This window comes from Rosa chinensis, chromosome 2 (assembly GCF_002994745.2).
Source record: "Rosa chinensis cultivar Old Blush chromosome 2, RchiOBHm-V2, whole genome shotgun sequence".
Lineage (NCBI taxonomy): Eukaryota > Viridiplantae > Streptophyta > Magnoliopsida > Rosales > Rosaceae > Rosa > Rosa chinensis.
The window spans coordinates 10,633,873-10,650,128 of NC_037089.1; the positions used below are offsets into that span (position 1 = coordinate 10,633,873).

The window sequence follows — 16,256 nt, forward strand, 5'->3', positions numbered from 1 at the left end:
TTTCTAAGTCATGTGATTTTGTCAACTCCTTTGCATTTCAATCTGTTTATTTATGAGTTAATTGAGACTCTGGGTTGGTGAAAGCGTAGAACGCTTCAAACTCACACAGTGATGACAGAGCTGATGGTAGAAGAGTAGAGATATTCATCCCACCACGTTCTAAGTTTCTGACAAAGCACCATCTAAACAAAACATGGTGGTCACATTCTCTTCCTTTAAGACACCTACTCCTCCATTTTGGTCTATAACTGGAGGATCAACCACCTGAAACCTCAAACACCCCTTCAAGACTATGGGAACATCCGGTAACTGGTTCAGAAGAATCAGAAAAAAGTTTGTGAGATCCTCCGACAGAGATATCACTGTCATCTATTCCAACACCAGCCCAAGCTCCCATGGAGAAGGAGCTGATTATGAAGTCCTCATTCGCGACGATCCTTCATCTGCAATGTCTTCGTTCAGAACCAGAGAGAGAATTTTAACCAAGGAAGACATTGCAGCCATCAAGATCCAAGCATTTTTCAGAGGCCAACTTGTACATAACATAAACCCAACTGATTGGTTTTCTATGCAAAGTTCTTTATTAATGAAATAAGCGTTAGCAATGTTTGAACAAAAACTGAAACACCCTTTGGTTTGTAATCATCTGAAAAATTTGACAGGCAAGACAAGCATTTCGTGCACTCAAGAGCCTGGTGAAGCTGCAAGCACTGGTTAGAGGAGTGTGCGTGAGGAAACAGGCGCGAGTCGCTATGCAATGCATGCGTGCACTTGTCCAGTTGCAGGTCAAGGTTCGCGCACGGCAGCTCCTCAACGGGTATACTGCTGGCAGATCCATCACAGCTTAACTATAGTTATAGAGCAAGACCAAACAAAGGTTTGGAAACTAAATTTTGTAATAAAAGGCTGTGTACTCAACAAAATTATTCTCCTATAGGCAGTTTTGCACCAAAATTGTCAGGCTCACTATGCGTTCAAAACTCTAGTAGTTTACTATCAATATGAACCCTGCTCATTGAAGAATGCATCCAGGAAGCAACTGCAATATACCATAAGATCTTACGTCAATTTGTTTACAATATTCTTTTGATAATGGCTCAGTAGTTTGCCACAATCAGTGGACTAATTAAACTAAGAAAAACCCAGTCCGTAGAACACACAGAAAGTTCAAATTAAAATCTGTGTAGTTGCTTGGGAAAAACTGTACAATGGAAAATGCATGTCTTCACCCTTGTAGAGTTCAATCTAAAATCCATTTTAACTGCTTGGGACATACATAAGTAGAGTTCTTTCATTCCCAATGGTTAGTGATGGCCCCATCTCAGCGCTGAGAAAAATGACTTATCCTTGTGTCGGTCTTCACCCTCATTTCCCACCTGTTTTTAAATTATAATATGTAAATATGTTCGGGGGGGGGGGGGGGGGGGAGGAAGATATATTACAGTTGGGCAAGACAGTACCTCCTTGGCCAAATGTTGAAGAATTTCCACAATCTCAGAGAAGTCAGGTCTTTGAGTTGGGTCTTGCTGCCAGCATCTCTCAAGCACTTCTGCAAACTTTGGGTGAGTATTCTTTGGGATTGTAGGTCGTAATGCCTGACACCAATGCCAATATGAGTGATCCAAATTATTGGTTAAGAATGTAATTTGTGAGAAAATTATGCCAAATCGTAAATGATGAGTACCTTTTGCACCACACCCACTGCTGCTTGTAATGGGGTCAAGGATGAGTAGGGGAGCTGAAAAATACAACATAAAGAATTTTATGTCATTGAGAACTGCCGGATATTTGAAGTAGCCAGGGAAACACATCGATAAGCAAGGATCTTGCACACAAACACAATTCTCATTGCAAAGTAAAAGATCTTACTTCTCCTGTTAGAAGCTCCCACAACACTATACCAAAACTGAAAACATCTGCCTTGTGATCATACGGTTTGTGTTCAATGACCTTCATTAAGGAAGTAGTAATGATAATAATTAAAAACTGTAAAATGAGCTGGAAAATAGGTTATATGAAGCGCATAGCCGCATAATGACCCACCCAATTTAGTCAAGATAGCCCTAAATACACTTGGAATATACTCTTGGTTGACAGCCAACTCCACAATATTTTTTTAAACTATTGGTCACATAACTATAAATAAATTCTTCTAAAACTTAAATAATCCTTTTTACTGCAATATTATTCGATAAGATAAAAGTCACTATTGAAGGAGATGCCTACCTCAGGAGCCATCCATCGGTATGTTCCGGTTTCAGCTGTCATCACTCCAGATTGTGCTTGGACTCTGGCAACCCCAAAATCAGCAACCTTAACAACCTGTACAAGCAGGATCTCAGACTTTATAGCAAACATGCTTAAGAGAGACTAGTTAATTGGTATATATAAGTGCTCTGTGAATTCAAAATCCTTATCAATTTAAAGGGAACATATACTTTAGTTGACAGATAATCAATCACTGACGAAGAATCATGAAATGCACTTACTTCGTGTTCATCCATCAGAAGATTGGCAGTCTTAAGGTCTCTGTGGACTATATTATTTTGGTGCAAATAATTCATTCCCTTCGAAACATCAATTGCTACTTTGAGCAGAGACGGAAGCTTGAACACACCCTTTTGTTTATGCAGAAAGTCATATACACTTCCCCTGGACATAAACTCTGATAAAGCAGAAACATGAATACCAAAAGGAGTTAATCAGCAAACTGGATAAGGGTATGTATTCCATAAATTGAGAATCTGTAGGTGCTTTCAATCTCGTATATCATTACTTGACAGACAACTTATGTTCTTCCGATATGAACTACCTATATATGAATACAATAAAGATGAACATAGAGCACTCAACCATATCAATCATGATTTCCGAAAGGGTTCTGACATTCAGATTCCCCCTTTCCCCAATTGAGGCACTTTCTTCTTGTCTTCCTAAATGATTTTTATATCTTTTTATTACTTGAATTTGCAAATCTACTCTTTGCAAGAACAAGTATTTTCAAATTATTAATATACTCCCAAGTCAAAAGTTACAGGGATGATAAAGAAATACAACACATAAAGAGATATGAAAATCATTGAAAAAAGATGCGTGCAAGAAATACAAAGAAGACCGAAAATCACTTCAGTTTCTGAAATAATACAATAGTATACATGGGCACCATTAATATTAAAGAACACATACTAAGGACATACCGGTCACAATACATATGTTTGGAGGTTGTGTACATGCACCAATAAATTGCACAACATTCTTGTGCCGAATTTTCCTGCAATAATCATGATAGAAACAAGTTCAAAAAGTTCTGAATACATGAGAACTGCCACTAAAAATTATAAGCAGGTATTCAGATAAACCTCAAACCTCAGTATATAAACTTCCTGTGAAAAATCTCTCAGCATCTCTGCATTGACACGCTCAGGTTTTAAAACTTTGATGGCAACTTCCTGACTACAATATGTGCCTCTGTACCTGAAGAAGTTGGAAACAAAACGTCAAACGAGAACCTGCATAATCAAGCGCAGGATTCAAAATCCAACTTACAGATCACCGAATGATCCAGACCCAACTTTGTTCTCAAATTTCAGCTGCCTTGTGTCAATCTCCCATACATCTATACCATCAGTTGGTATTTGTAGGGCGTCGTGGGAAGACTCAATTTTTATTTGGTTATCCTCGCTAATTGCAGCAACTGGATACTGCTTTGACTTCTGCAGAATATTAAGGGAATATTACTAACTATAACAAATAGATGTATCACTTTTTTTTTTGTGGGGGTGGGACAAGGATTGAGAGGGAACCAGAATAGAGGAATAAAAATAAAACTACAAAAGTGAAATAAAACCGACTTTGCAAGAGAACCATCACTACTTTCAATGATGAAATTGAAAGGTAGCGAGAAAATATGAAAACACACTGAAACATTTAATCAGCTGGGAAATCTGAACCAAATTTCTAGATTGATACCATTCAGGTGGCACTCAACAGATTTACCAGAACGTAGTAGAAATAAAAACTTTGTAATAAAAAATGTAAACAATTATAATAATATTAATAACATTTATATTGGGGAAGAAAAAAAGTGAAGTAGTTTCAGACTATGAAAAGAACAAGACTTTGAATTTTGTCCCAGATCACAAACTTAAAATTAATGAGGAGAAAACTTACCTTAAATTTTGAAATTTCCTTCTCCAACACCCTTTTAAGTTCTTCAGTTTCCTAAATGTTCCCAACATGCAAGAAGATTTTGTTCAATGACCAAGAAGTACTGAATCAAACCTCTATGAAAGTACGAAGGAAAGTACCAATTCATACCTCTAAGTGCCAACCATCAACTACGAAAACATCCAGAGAAAATCCATCAACAGTGGAAAAGGCATGAGCTTCTTGAATATTCAGTCCAATATCAGCAAGTAATGAAGTTAACTGGAAAAGTGATCACTAAAATCTTTTAGTTAGTAAGTAGTATGGGGAGAGACAGAGAGAGGAGGAGGAGGGGGGGCGCGCATATCTCATATATGAACAGGAACTCAGCACTATATGCAGTGTATGGTCTCATCCATTTACAAGAAATATAAGGTCAACAACCTAGCACCATTCACTAACCGTACCTCATGCAGTAAGATCATTTACTCTTAACTACCTGGTAGAGTTATAAACACATGACACTTTTTTTCAGAGGAATCTCGATTGTCTCTAGAAGTTCAGGTCAATCATGAATTGCTGACTGCATCCAACCAATAACATTTGATAAAAGAATTCTTATTGTCATAGTCCAAGAAGTAGTCTATCATAGATAAATTAATGAAATAAATTTTTACTTCAAAAAAAAAAAAATGAAACAAATAAGTTTATTTTTTATAAGTAGGTGGAACAAGGTTCAGAAAAATATATCTCAGTACTCAACTTTGATCATCTAGTGTTAAACAACAGCTAACTCACAGCATATTGGTTTTCTACATCCTAAACTCCTCTTAAACAAAATTCTAATTGCATATCCATCCAAAAAATAAGCGCAGATATTAAACTGATGATGCACTGCATTGAATTATAATTGTAGAATATAAGTTCAATGCATGCAGTAGACATACAGACGAGGACTACCTGACTAAGAAGTTTAGGCTTGTCAACTGTTGAAAAAGTGATCTCATGCATAGGCCTGCACCAATTGCCAAAAAAAATAAAAATTGACACCCACATTAGTAAATGGCCAATACTATTGTGCTCATGGTTAACAACCTCAAACTCTTTGCACTAGAAAACTTATTACCAAAGATTGGGCTGAATATTCAAATCTTACCTAGAAACATAGGGTGTTACGCTCATTGCACTGTCTCCATCATCAACATGGGATCTATTGGCTAGAAGTGAAAGTGCCTCGAGATTAGGAGATGAACCAAAGGTAGGTGGTGGATGAATCCTGCTGACAGCATAGTTAAATGACCATCACATAAAGGATTAAAAAATTAAAAAAAAGAATGACAGAACCAGGCAATTAAATACAAAAGAAGCATAGACTAGTAACTGATATAGTAAGCCATACCCTTGTCTGTTATAATTAAAAGAACTTTGTGCATCTTCTTTCATTGAAGAATCTGAATGGACCGAATCACCAGGAATCCCATTGTACACAGGATAAACCTGCATCAAAGAAAATCTACTCAGTAATAAGTACTTCTCCACCACTGCTTCACATATTTGCATTAATACTTCAACTTCAAGGCTACAAACATGCAATCCATGTAGGATGGTTGCCAAAAGAAAGAACATCAACCGCAGTCAAACCAAAATACATACAAACATGCATACATGTGTAGACACACAAACACCGTGTTCAGTAAGCTCAACAGAGGTAAATCATAGTATCCAATAATTGCATATGTACCCACCTGCACAGTGCGAACTTCAAAAGCGGGTTGGTAAGCAGGGTCCTCTGCAAGTTGCAGCATTCTCTTATGTGTAAGCACATCCTCTGCCCTCTCCACATTCACATCCAACGCGTATCTACATAGCACAACACCAACCATGACGACAACAAACAAACAGACGGGCAACAGAAACCACACAATTCTTCGAAGTTTGAAACTTTAATTTTCATAACTATTGAGTTATAAAATGTAAACCAAAAAAAAAAAAAAAAATTTACTCACAGTTTGAACTAACAAATACCGAGAAAAAAACCGATCCAATCCAATTTCTTCTTCCTAAACACACTCACTACTTGCCGGAGCTCTAAATTTTCGTCTTCAAACAATCATTAGTATAACACATGTTACAAGTATCAGTAAGATTCCGACTTTCTTTTGGCTTCTTAAGCTTTCCTCACAGTTTCTCAAGAACCAAACAAACAATGCCAAAACGCAAAAAGGCCAAAATCTGACGAAAACAGATAGAGCTAGGGTTTAAAGCAGATACCGAGCAGGTAATCGATTGAAATGGAGCCAAAGCTGATCATCAAATCCAGGAAGACTGGCCTCCTCATAATTGTACTCCTGAATTCTCCTCAGCACCTCGTTGTAGACCTCGAGCTTCTGCCGCTGGTGGCGAGGCTGCGCCTGAGACGAGAACGCGGCGGCGGCTCTGCTGCCGCAGCTCTCCAAGTCCTCGTCGATCGCCATTGCAGCTCTCCAGGTGAATCTGACTCTGGATTTGAAGCTAGCTAGTGATAATGAGATTGGAGAATTTTGGGAGTGGAAAATTTGCGAAGACGACAAGTGACAATTTTGTAAGGAGAAAGAGAGAGAGAGATTCTTTCTTTTTTCTAATGATGATCATCCATCTCTCTTGTTATCTATTTCTATTTTCTCAAGTGTCGCTTTCCTAGCTTTTGCGACGGGGTCCACTCGATGCTGACTCATCGGATTATCACACTGAACAGTGGATGGAGAATGTTCCGATACCATTTAGGAAATTTGTTTTGTTAAACATGATTAAGGGGGATTAATAGGTGTTTAATCGTCAGAAATGGCCCATTAGCTCAGTTGGTTAGAGCGTCGTGCTAATAACGCGAAGGTCGCAGGTTCGAGACCTGCATGGGCCATTTTGTTTTTATGCAACCAGTTAAATTATTTTATGAGGTTATTTGTTAGTAAGTAAACATGTCACAATTTGTTTCTGGGTGCGGCTATTGCTACCTTACCATTTTCTTAGTTCACCCTACAAACACATGAATTATTGAAAGACTATATTACCCATATGTAAAATGACTAATAAGTACACTAATTTTTAAAAATCCAAATATATGTACAAAAAAATAATACATAAATAATTAATTAAATATAAAGACTACTTAATTTCTCATTGGATAACATTAATTTTTATCTTCTCCACCCAAATTTGAATTTATTACTATTTTTTTTGTCTTTTTGTTGCCTCCTCATCATTAATTCGATATTTAATTCACAAAACTATTAGTCTAACTTCATTAAAATCTTTGCAATACCCTTTGTGAACACCACAAATAAAAAATTGAAAACACTGCAAAAAAAAAAAAATCAATGTCTTCTTCATTTCTCATAGTTGTAAATTTATTAATTTTTTTACATGGATTGAAATAGAGAACATTGGAATTGAAAACAAAAATAAAAAAATGGAAGTAAATCAGATTATGATTTTATTAGGAAACTTTAATATATTTATTTTTTTATTAGTATAAATTAAATGAGAGATTTTTGTAAAAAAAAATTATTTTTTAATTGGATATGTCATATAAGGATATTCTTAGAAAGATAAATGGGTTAGATAAGTAAATTTAATAATTGAAATTAAAATGTAGGGTGTAATGAGCAAGTAGGGTGAACAAAGAAAATTGTAGGATGACAATAGCCGTACTCTTTGTTTCTCTAAATTATCTCATAGATTTTCTTTTTTTATTATTATTATTATTATTTTGAGAATAAGATTTTCTTTTATTTTGAACAAGGTATGTCGTAGAAAATCTACTCTTAAAAATAGAAATTTTCACCATGTTTTCATGCGATCAAGATGGCTATCTATTAGTTACTTTATAATTACAATGGAAATGAAATGAAAGTACAAAACTACGATCCGAAGTAAATATATATAATGTTTTGCGAGACCTAAGAGATCATTCATCAAGTGGATTTTAACCCTTCATTTGCAATGTGTATTAGGTATAAAAGAAGGAATCTCCGGAGTCTCTTTTCCTTTTCATATGTAAAGCTTGTGGAGATATATAATGCTATCTGAGTAGACTGACTTGCTATGTATGGAAGGAACTGAACAGATAAAAGGGACAAATTATATTGATGACGTTTCTATTTCTTATAAATTAACAGCTGGGAGAAAATTGTTATTTTGCTTATAGGATCGACCTTATTTGAACATAGTTTGCATTGGACAGACTTTGAACATTTCAAGCATATAATAAATGATAAACTAAAAAATTGACAATTTAATTAATCTACATTTTTAGAATTCTAATTTTTTTTTACTTAATAATATATGAGAGTATTGAATGAGGCAAAGTAATTCGTACTAAATATGACAACTCGATTAATAAAATAGAATAATACAATCCATTCACACCAAATTTTATTCATTACGTCTCGTGTTAGTCATTGCTTAACTCATTAGAGATAGTGATAATATTTTTTTGGTGTCTAATAGTTTAAATTTTTGAGACATCTCTCAAATTATGGACATTTTTCAAATCTTTTGGTGGGATTAATTATTATATATTGAGATGCCTTGTGTGAACAGCATAAATGTTTTCTTTAGTGGAACAAAGGTCCCTTATAAGATTCAATGATTCATATTTGAAAGGAATTATTTCATGCATTATTATTTTATGATGAAATCTCAATTATAAATGGTTCTTAAGTAATAACATTTCAATAATTGATTGAAACCATGCACCAAATATGAATGAGAAAGGCTGTTATGCACCATCATCCATGGTGGGATGACCCCACTCAGGTTCTCCGTAGATTCCTTGAATATAGTTTATTAGTTGCTATATTTATCCAAAACAAAATTTTAACCATCATCATCATCATCATCATCATCTCATTATTATTATTATTATTAAGGATATTCACACGGTGATGATTGATTAAGAATTTAGAGTCTCAATTCATGTGACTATGTTCCAACTTTAGAAAAAGGAAAAGCGAGATAAATGTGATTCTATGACTTTATCCAACGTTTTGAGAACACTGGCGCCTATCTAGTAATTTAGTTGGATAGTTTGAGATCTAACAGAATTTAGCAACTAAAATCGTTCATCTACGTACAGAGAGATATATAATATGCAAAGTAGTTCTCAAATTTTACTCTACCAACCTCTTCTTTCTTTAATTTTTAATTTTTTTTTTTTATATTTGGTTGTCTAAACTCCCACCAACTCATTGTGGTTGATGCAATGCGAGGTTTCAGACACATATACAACCCGGAATTTGTTATGAGAATTTATTAGATCCAGCTATATCATATCTCAGGTTCCCTTGTTGTAAAAGAAATTAAATTCCGAGCGAAAGTCCTTGCCCATTTCAAAATGCAAAACGAGATTGAGAGTACATGTGAACCACTTAACGTGGACGACAAAACCGCATGAATGCTCTCGATCCAATCACAGCCGTCTGATCATTAGACCAAACCCTCCTTAGAAGAAGAAATAGAAACCAAACCCTGTAGTTTTGCACTTTTGCCATTCATGGAAACAAATTAAAAACACAGAGAAGCGCAGAGAGGAAGAAGAAGAAGAAGAAGAAGACAGATATCGAGTCAGAGAGAAGAGGACATGTGGCTGACATGAAAAGGAAGAGCACCAGGGATTTAGTTCTGGATTTATATAAGGGAAATCTTTGCTGGGTTTTCTGTGTTTAGAATTTTAGGGTTGGTGGGTTTTGATTCGATTCGATTCATTCTTTTGTGCATATCTATTCCTCTTTCTGGTTTTCATTTCTCGTTTCAGATTCGATTTTAGTTTTGTAAATGGGTCAATGCACGTCGAAGCAGCGTAGAGGAGGAGGGCTGAATGGTAATTGTGGTGGGTGTGCTGAGACGACTAGGCGTGGATGCTTGAGCATTAATGTGAGGGAGAAGAGATCCAGGTTCTATATTGTTAGGAAGTGTGTGATTATGCTTCTTTGTTGGCACAAATATGGCAAGTATTAATGAAATTCTTCATTCATTTTCTGGTTCGATCATCATCTTCTTCTTCTTTCTCTCTTGATTAGTTTTTGTGTTCATGGATGATATGGAGGTTACTAAGGCTGATTTACAGTTTATATATGTCGATCAGTACGTTATCATATATATGCCTGCAGAACTGGATTTGTATTTCATAATTTTTTTTCTTAGGGATTTTTTTTTATACCAAAAGTGCATGTTTGACCACAGATAGAAATCCCTTTCGATTTTGTACTCATTTATATCAAACACTTGTATAACATGTTTACTAAATTAGTTGAAAAGAATGTGTACGTACTATTCCGATTCATAAAACCTTCTACATCTGCTAATATAAAGGGATTATCAGTGAGTGAATTCATTATTTCCTTCGGATGTAGATATGTAGAGGGGGTAAATAATTCTACAAACCTTCATTTCTTCTCTCTAAGTAAACATGTGATTAATTAATAGTGTGACATTCAATTTTGAAACTTCAGTACGTACGTAGTTCTAAGAGCAATGCATGTCAATCGAGCAATTTAGAGTATGGGAATGTATTCCCAATATGTAGCTCTGTATAGCACTATAGCCTCTTTTAGTATCTTCATCAAGCCAATTGGATGAAGGTAATAACAATTGGTTCTACATCAATTAATCAAACAATTGGTTCTACATCAATTAATCAAACAAATGAAATACACTCTTTTGCTGTTATACCAACAAAATTTTCTCTCTTATAATGTTCTCGAAAGATATATAATAAGAGTTCTAGCCAGAGTTGAATCTCGAATGCATCCAATAGGGTTGCTATCTTAATGTCTGTCCAAGGAGAATATACAATATTGACATTGCTTTTCCCGACTCCAGCTAAACAGATCACTCAGAAAAATATATAGAAAGCAAAAGGAATATGAATATTCAAGTCTATGGTTAAAATATTCATTGGGTAATTGATAGAATGGGCGTGTGTTTTTCAATTTTGTTTTTTTTTTTTTTTTCCAAGCAATGTATGCCAATTCTCACTTTCTTGTCACTATAAGCATCCACTGCATGGTATTCACACGCATATATTCCTCTTGTTGGAATCATTTGATAGCTAGAAGGAGCACAAAATGATTTGATGACCCTTTATTTAATTATTCGGTCTTCAAATTTGAACAACCTTCAAGTATGATTCCCTATTAGAGATCAGCCAGACAGAGCTGTGTGTGATCACTTAATTAGTTTCCCATCACCGTCGTTTTACTTTGATCCAACATAAGTTACTTGTATATATGATGTTTGAAGGGATACCTACACGATGCATGAGTCCGATTATTGAACTTAAATACTTGTGAAAAGGATCTGCGCAAGGATGGAGGTTCGCCTTTGTGACTGGATATGCATATCACTCATTATTTCATGAACAAATATAAGGAATGAACTCGATCTGTAGCTCTAGCATTTCTGTCACCCAGCTCAGTGGTTTATGATATATAAATACATCCGCATCTCATTTTTATTTGGCCTACAAGTAAAAGGACATAAACCAAACAAAACCAACCAACTAATCTATGGGATCGATAATTTGCACCACAAGTTAACGTCAGCAATATGTCCAAAATGGTACCCTGCTCACTGCTTTAAAAAATTTCAAAATGAATCTCAACAATTAGCCAGCTAAGAATGTTATTGCGGTACAACAAAACTCGTAGATTATTTCAAAGTGCAGCTCCAAAGATCATGACCTTATATATTGCTCTTCCTGCTAAGCTATTCCAAAATTTCCCAGAAGTTAACTCCTCTCTTTTCACTCTCAATGAATTACACCGATACCCTATTTTCTCCTCTCCCAATAAATTTTCAATCTGACGATTCGTCACCAGTATGGCTCAACAAGGCAGACAATGCATGGCAACTCACAGCAACCACCATGGTAGCCATGCAAAGTGTTCCGGGGCTCGTGATACTCTATGGTTCCATGGTCAAGAAGAAATGGGCGGTGAACTCCGCGTTCATGGCCCTATACGCCTTTGCCGCGGTGCTCTTGTGTTGGGTGCTTTGGGCTCATAACATGTCATTTGGTGTTAGGCTCACCCCATTTGTGGGAAGGCCTGGTTTTGCCATGACCCCAAATATCCTGCACCAATATGCAGGCTATTATGTCCCAAAGGCTGACTATGTGTACTTTCAATTTGTTTTTGCTGCTATTACTGTGATATTGCTAGCTGGGTCTTTGCTTGGGAGGATGAACTTCTATGCTTGGATGTTGTTTGTACCAATGTGGCTCACACTGTCTTACTCAGTTGGGGCTTTTAGTATTTGGGCAAGTGCTGGGTTTCTTGAGAAACACATCATTGATTATGCTGGCGGATTTGTGATTCATCTTTCTTCTGGTATAGCTGGTTTTATTGCTGCTTATTGGGTAATTCACATGAACACCAAAACACCAGTTTATGCTTAATGTTTCTTTATTTGGAAATGTTCTCTTGTCAAACAGTCTAACAACATAATATGCTTAGGTGTACCGATAAAAAAAAAACTTACCGTTGTCATTTTAGCATCGAGTTTTATTTTCGAGTAATTTGGTGATGGTCATGCAGGTAGGACCAAGGCAATCACATGATAGGCAACACTTTCCACCAAACAACATAATTCACATGTTGGGAGGTGCAGGGTTTCTATGGCTTGGTTGGACAGGCTTCAATGGTGGCTCTCCATTTGCAGCAAATCAGATTGCGTCGTTGGCCATTCTCAACACCCATGTCTGCACTGCTACCAGCCTTTTGGTTTGGGTTTCCCTCGATATGATTGTGTACAAGAAAAGCTCTGTGATTGGCGCGGTTCAGGGAATGATCACTGGCCTTGTCTGCATCACCCCCGGTGCAGGTAAATAATATAATATATATATAAATGTTCTTTTGTCCGATAATTTGATATGTTATGTTGTTAGAGTATAAGTTCGGACTTCGGGCACACTACATAGGTTGACTCATTATGTCTGGAATGTGAGGTAATACTGATAGTCTGAGATATATTATAGAGCAATGTTCCCTCTATGAGATAAAACAAACAATATCTTCTGAATTTGTGTTTTGATTTAAGAAAGTAAAACAAGCAATTTTGCAGCATTCCGACCAAATAATATATACATGAGCAGGGATTGTGGAGCCATGGGCAGCCATATTAATGGGAGCATCGTCTGGTTCGATACCTTGGTACACCATGATGGTATTGCATAAAAGATCACCTATCTTCCAAAGTGTAGATGACACACTGGGAGTCTTCCACACCCACGCCGTGGCCGGTGTCTTGGGGGGACTTCTCTCGGGCTTCTTTGCAAAATCGAACCTTCTGAGAATGATGTACAGAAATGACCATTATGGTCCCGGATTATTGTACTGCATTTTTGAGGGGAATCCACGTAAAGGTCTTAAACAAATGGGGTACCAGATCCTCGGAGCTCTTTTCATTATCGTATGGAATGTTGTTGCGACGAGCTTGATTTGTATTTTCATCAGCAAAATCGTTGATCTGAGGATGAAGGAAGAAGATCTTGACATTGGTGATGATGCGGTGCATGGAGAAGAAGCCTATGCTATTTGGGGTGATGGTGAGAGGCCGTCAGCATACAGGAGGCATATAAGGATTCCTTCCATCTGTAGACGGCAGAAATGAAGTTCGGAATGGAGATTTAATAAGTCGAAACGAATGAAAGAAAGCACGCAGCAACTCTCGTTGCTGGCTTGCTATTTTGTACCCACCTCTAGTACACGTTCATATTGGTGAAGAATATAGCTCCTGAGATCATTTTGTATACAATGGTGAACGGTAATTGGATCATAGAATACGTGATATGATATGTGTTGAAGGAATATCGATTTAGTGTGCCTTATCAAACTAGGAGTAGCAATAGGAGAGAAGGTTCTAGATTTCCCAATCCTACACGGATTGGTATTCCTTGTAACATTAGAACTAGCACTTTGTAATCCCTATATATAGGGCTCCTATTCTCAATAATAAGAACACATCTCTCTTATCAATCTCTCTCAAATACATTATACTTAAACACGTTATCAGCACGACTCTAACCACAAAACAGAAAACCAAAACTCATTCACAAATCAGCCCCTAGCCCGAGCTAGCCGAGCCTTCGCTGCAGCCCGAGCACCCGTGTGCTTGCAACCTTGCACAGCAGCCCCTGCTGCCCCTCCCTGCAGCCCTGCGTTCCAGCCTGCTGCCACCGAAGCATCCCTGCTGCGCAAACAAGCCAACGCACACCCACTGCATCTTTTTCCCGTTCCTGTGCACATCCGTCTTCTTGCAATCCTCGAAACGTCTAGTTCGGAAGCTCAGATCGAAAAACTTTCTTCATCAAAGTTGTTCGTCTCTGTCTCTTCCATCTAACCTCCGAATTTCAGCCTTATCGGAGCCATATTGAGATCTGTACACCAATCGAGGTACAAGCTGTTCAGAACAGAATCTGCCGTATATCTGCTGCCCCTGCAGCACACCCACCTCAGCAGCTCTTCTTTCTCCTGCTGCAACCTACTGCTACTGCAACATCACTGCAGCCCCTGCTGCCCCACGCATTCAACACCACATCACGCCTGCATCAACACGCGCGTGATCCAAAACCCGAAATCAACAAGTAAGTATTTAAGCAAGTAAGTATTTTAAGAATAAAGTTCATGCCTTCAGCATTTTAAATACTTCTTCTTTTCTCGGGGACTTGAAAACCTCCCTTCTTCTACATCCCACCTTTCTTATAACGTGGGTTCGATTCTTGAAAAGCGGAATCGTGGGGATTCACGCAATTTAACGAACTAAGAGCGTTCGTAAGACTTCGGACTAAGAGCGTCCGTAAGCATCGATTTAACGAACTAAGAGCGTTCGTAAGCTACGGACTAAGAGCGTTCGTGAGCATAGATTTTGACCATTTAAACATCACTGTTTCGGTCTAATCCAATTATTCTTGGAAATCGATTTCTTGGTAGCATAGCTCGGAAATCTTATTATTTAGTTGTCGTGGAAGCATTGGCTCTGAAACTAACTTGTCCCTGTTTCATCTCTCGGGATGTCAAACACGAACAAACTCGATTTTGTTCCATTGGATTATGCAGGCAAAGGATATTTATACTGGGCCATTGACATTGCGACCCATCTTACTGCCCAAGATTTATTGCATACAATCCAAGAGCTTTGTCCTATAGAAACAGCTCCAGACCCTCAAACTGAGAAAGATAATTCCAAGGCACTTGCCTTTATGAAACGTCACATGGATAGTGACCTCCAGTTTGAGTTCATAAATGAGGATAGCGCTATAAAGCTTTGGCAAGCGCTTCGCGAACGATATGGCAATATTCGTGACTCCATCCTTCCGAATACAGAAGTAGAATGGAACGATCTTCGCTTCTATGAATTTGACACTGTCATGCAATTTTATTCGGAAGCTCTCAGCATCAAAGCAATGATGCGTCTCTGTGGAAAAACAATCACAGAAGACCAATTGATTGAGAAAACCCTCAATACCTTCCCGTCTATGCTATGAGGTCCTCTGACTTATTCCGGACTCATGTAAATGCAAGACGGATCACAAGTTTCCAACAGCTTATTGCAGCTATGGCCACTGCTGAAAGACATGGCAATGAACTTGTGAAAAGAGAAATTGATAGGCTTCAAGATAGCTATCAAGAGCATCGTCCTATGGCTAGAGAAAGTCGCCATCGACGTCATGATCCATACGATCGAAATGCTCAAGAAGGTAATCGCTCAAGGCGACAATCCCACGACCGTAGGAGGCGTGATTTTGAGGGAAATAGGGTTGGAAACCATGGAGCCAACGTTGGCCATGGGCACCACTTTCCAACGCCACCAGTCCTAGGGACTATGCATATTGCGCCAATGCGCCTCAATCAAGGGAGAATCCTCTTTATGGTGTCTATTTCTGATATGGAACGTCTGATCAATGGACCTGAATTTGCAATGTACCTACGAAGGTAGTCGCATCATGGTGATCAAGACTTCGAGTTCACAAAGACTTTAAATCTGGCGATGAAGACAAAATACCGCAGATTTTTATTTATAGTCTTTTATTTTTCCAAGAATTATGTCATGGCAATTATGCCTTAAATCAATAA

At 37.4% G+C, this 16,256-nt stretch overlaps 3 protein-coding genes and 1 non-coding gene across 5 annotated transcripts; 3 read left to right on the forward strand and 1 right to left on the reverse strand.

The window, feature by feature from the left end:
- Nucleotides 1-292: 292 nt before the first annotated feature.
- On the forward strand, nt 293-1,157 carry LOC112187956 (protein IQ-DOMAIN 20). The gene is made up of 2 exons (XM_024326939.2): nt 293-535; nt 663-1,157. Exons 1-2 carry the CDS (start codon nt 293-295, stop codon nt 846-848), a joined length of 429 nt encoding a protein of 142 aa, XP_024182707.1. The 3' UTR covers nt 849-1,157.
- LOC112187955 (serine/threonine-protein kinase STY17) lies at nt 1,016-6,780 on the reverse strand. Of its 2 annotated transcripts, XM_024326937.2 has the most exons (16): nt 6,418-6,779; nt 5,892-6,006; nt 5,546-5,643; nt 5,303-5,422; nt 5,107-5,161; nt 4,318-4,428; nt 4,171-4,221; nt 3,547-3,713; nt 3,367-3,474; nt 3,198-3,271; nt 2,490-2,665; nt 2,227-2,322; nt 1,870-1,950; nt 1,685-1,738; nt 1,461-1,595; nt 1,016-1,376 (listed from the first exon to the last, which is right to left on the reverse strand). In XM_024326937.2, exons 1-16 carry the CDS (start codon nt 6,618-6,620, stop codon nt 1,305-1,307), a joined length of 1,716 nt encoding a protein of 571 aa, XP_024182705.1. In that variant the 5' UTR covers nt 6,621-6,779; the 3' UTR covers nt 1,016-1,304. The 2 variants fall into 2 exon arrangements, with proteins under 2 accessions (XP_024182705.1, XP_040370867.1); XM_040514933.1 differs by lacking the exon at nt 1,870-1,950 and having other exon boundaries at nt 6,418-6,780.
- A 188-nt stretch (nt 6,781-6,968) lies between these two features.
- TRNAI-AAU lies at nt 6,969-7,042 on the forward strand. The gene has a single exon. It is a non-coding gene; the product is annotated as a tRNA-Ile (tRNA).
- A 3,910-nt stretch (nt 7,043-10,952) lies between these two features.
- Nucleotides 10,953-13,794, forward strand: LOC112187173 (ammonium transporter 2 member 3). The gene is made up of 4 exons (XM_040513252.1): nt 10,953-10,984; nt 11,989-12,541; nt 12,720-13,005; nt 13,277-13,794. The coding sequence occupies exons 1-4, from the start codon at nt 10,953-10,955 to the stop codon at nt 13,792-13,794; spliced, it is 1,389 nt and encodes a 462-aa protein (XP_040369186.1).
- Nucleotides 13,795-16,256: the final 2,462 nt, after the last annotated feature.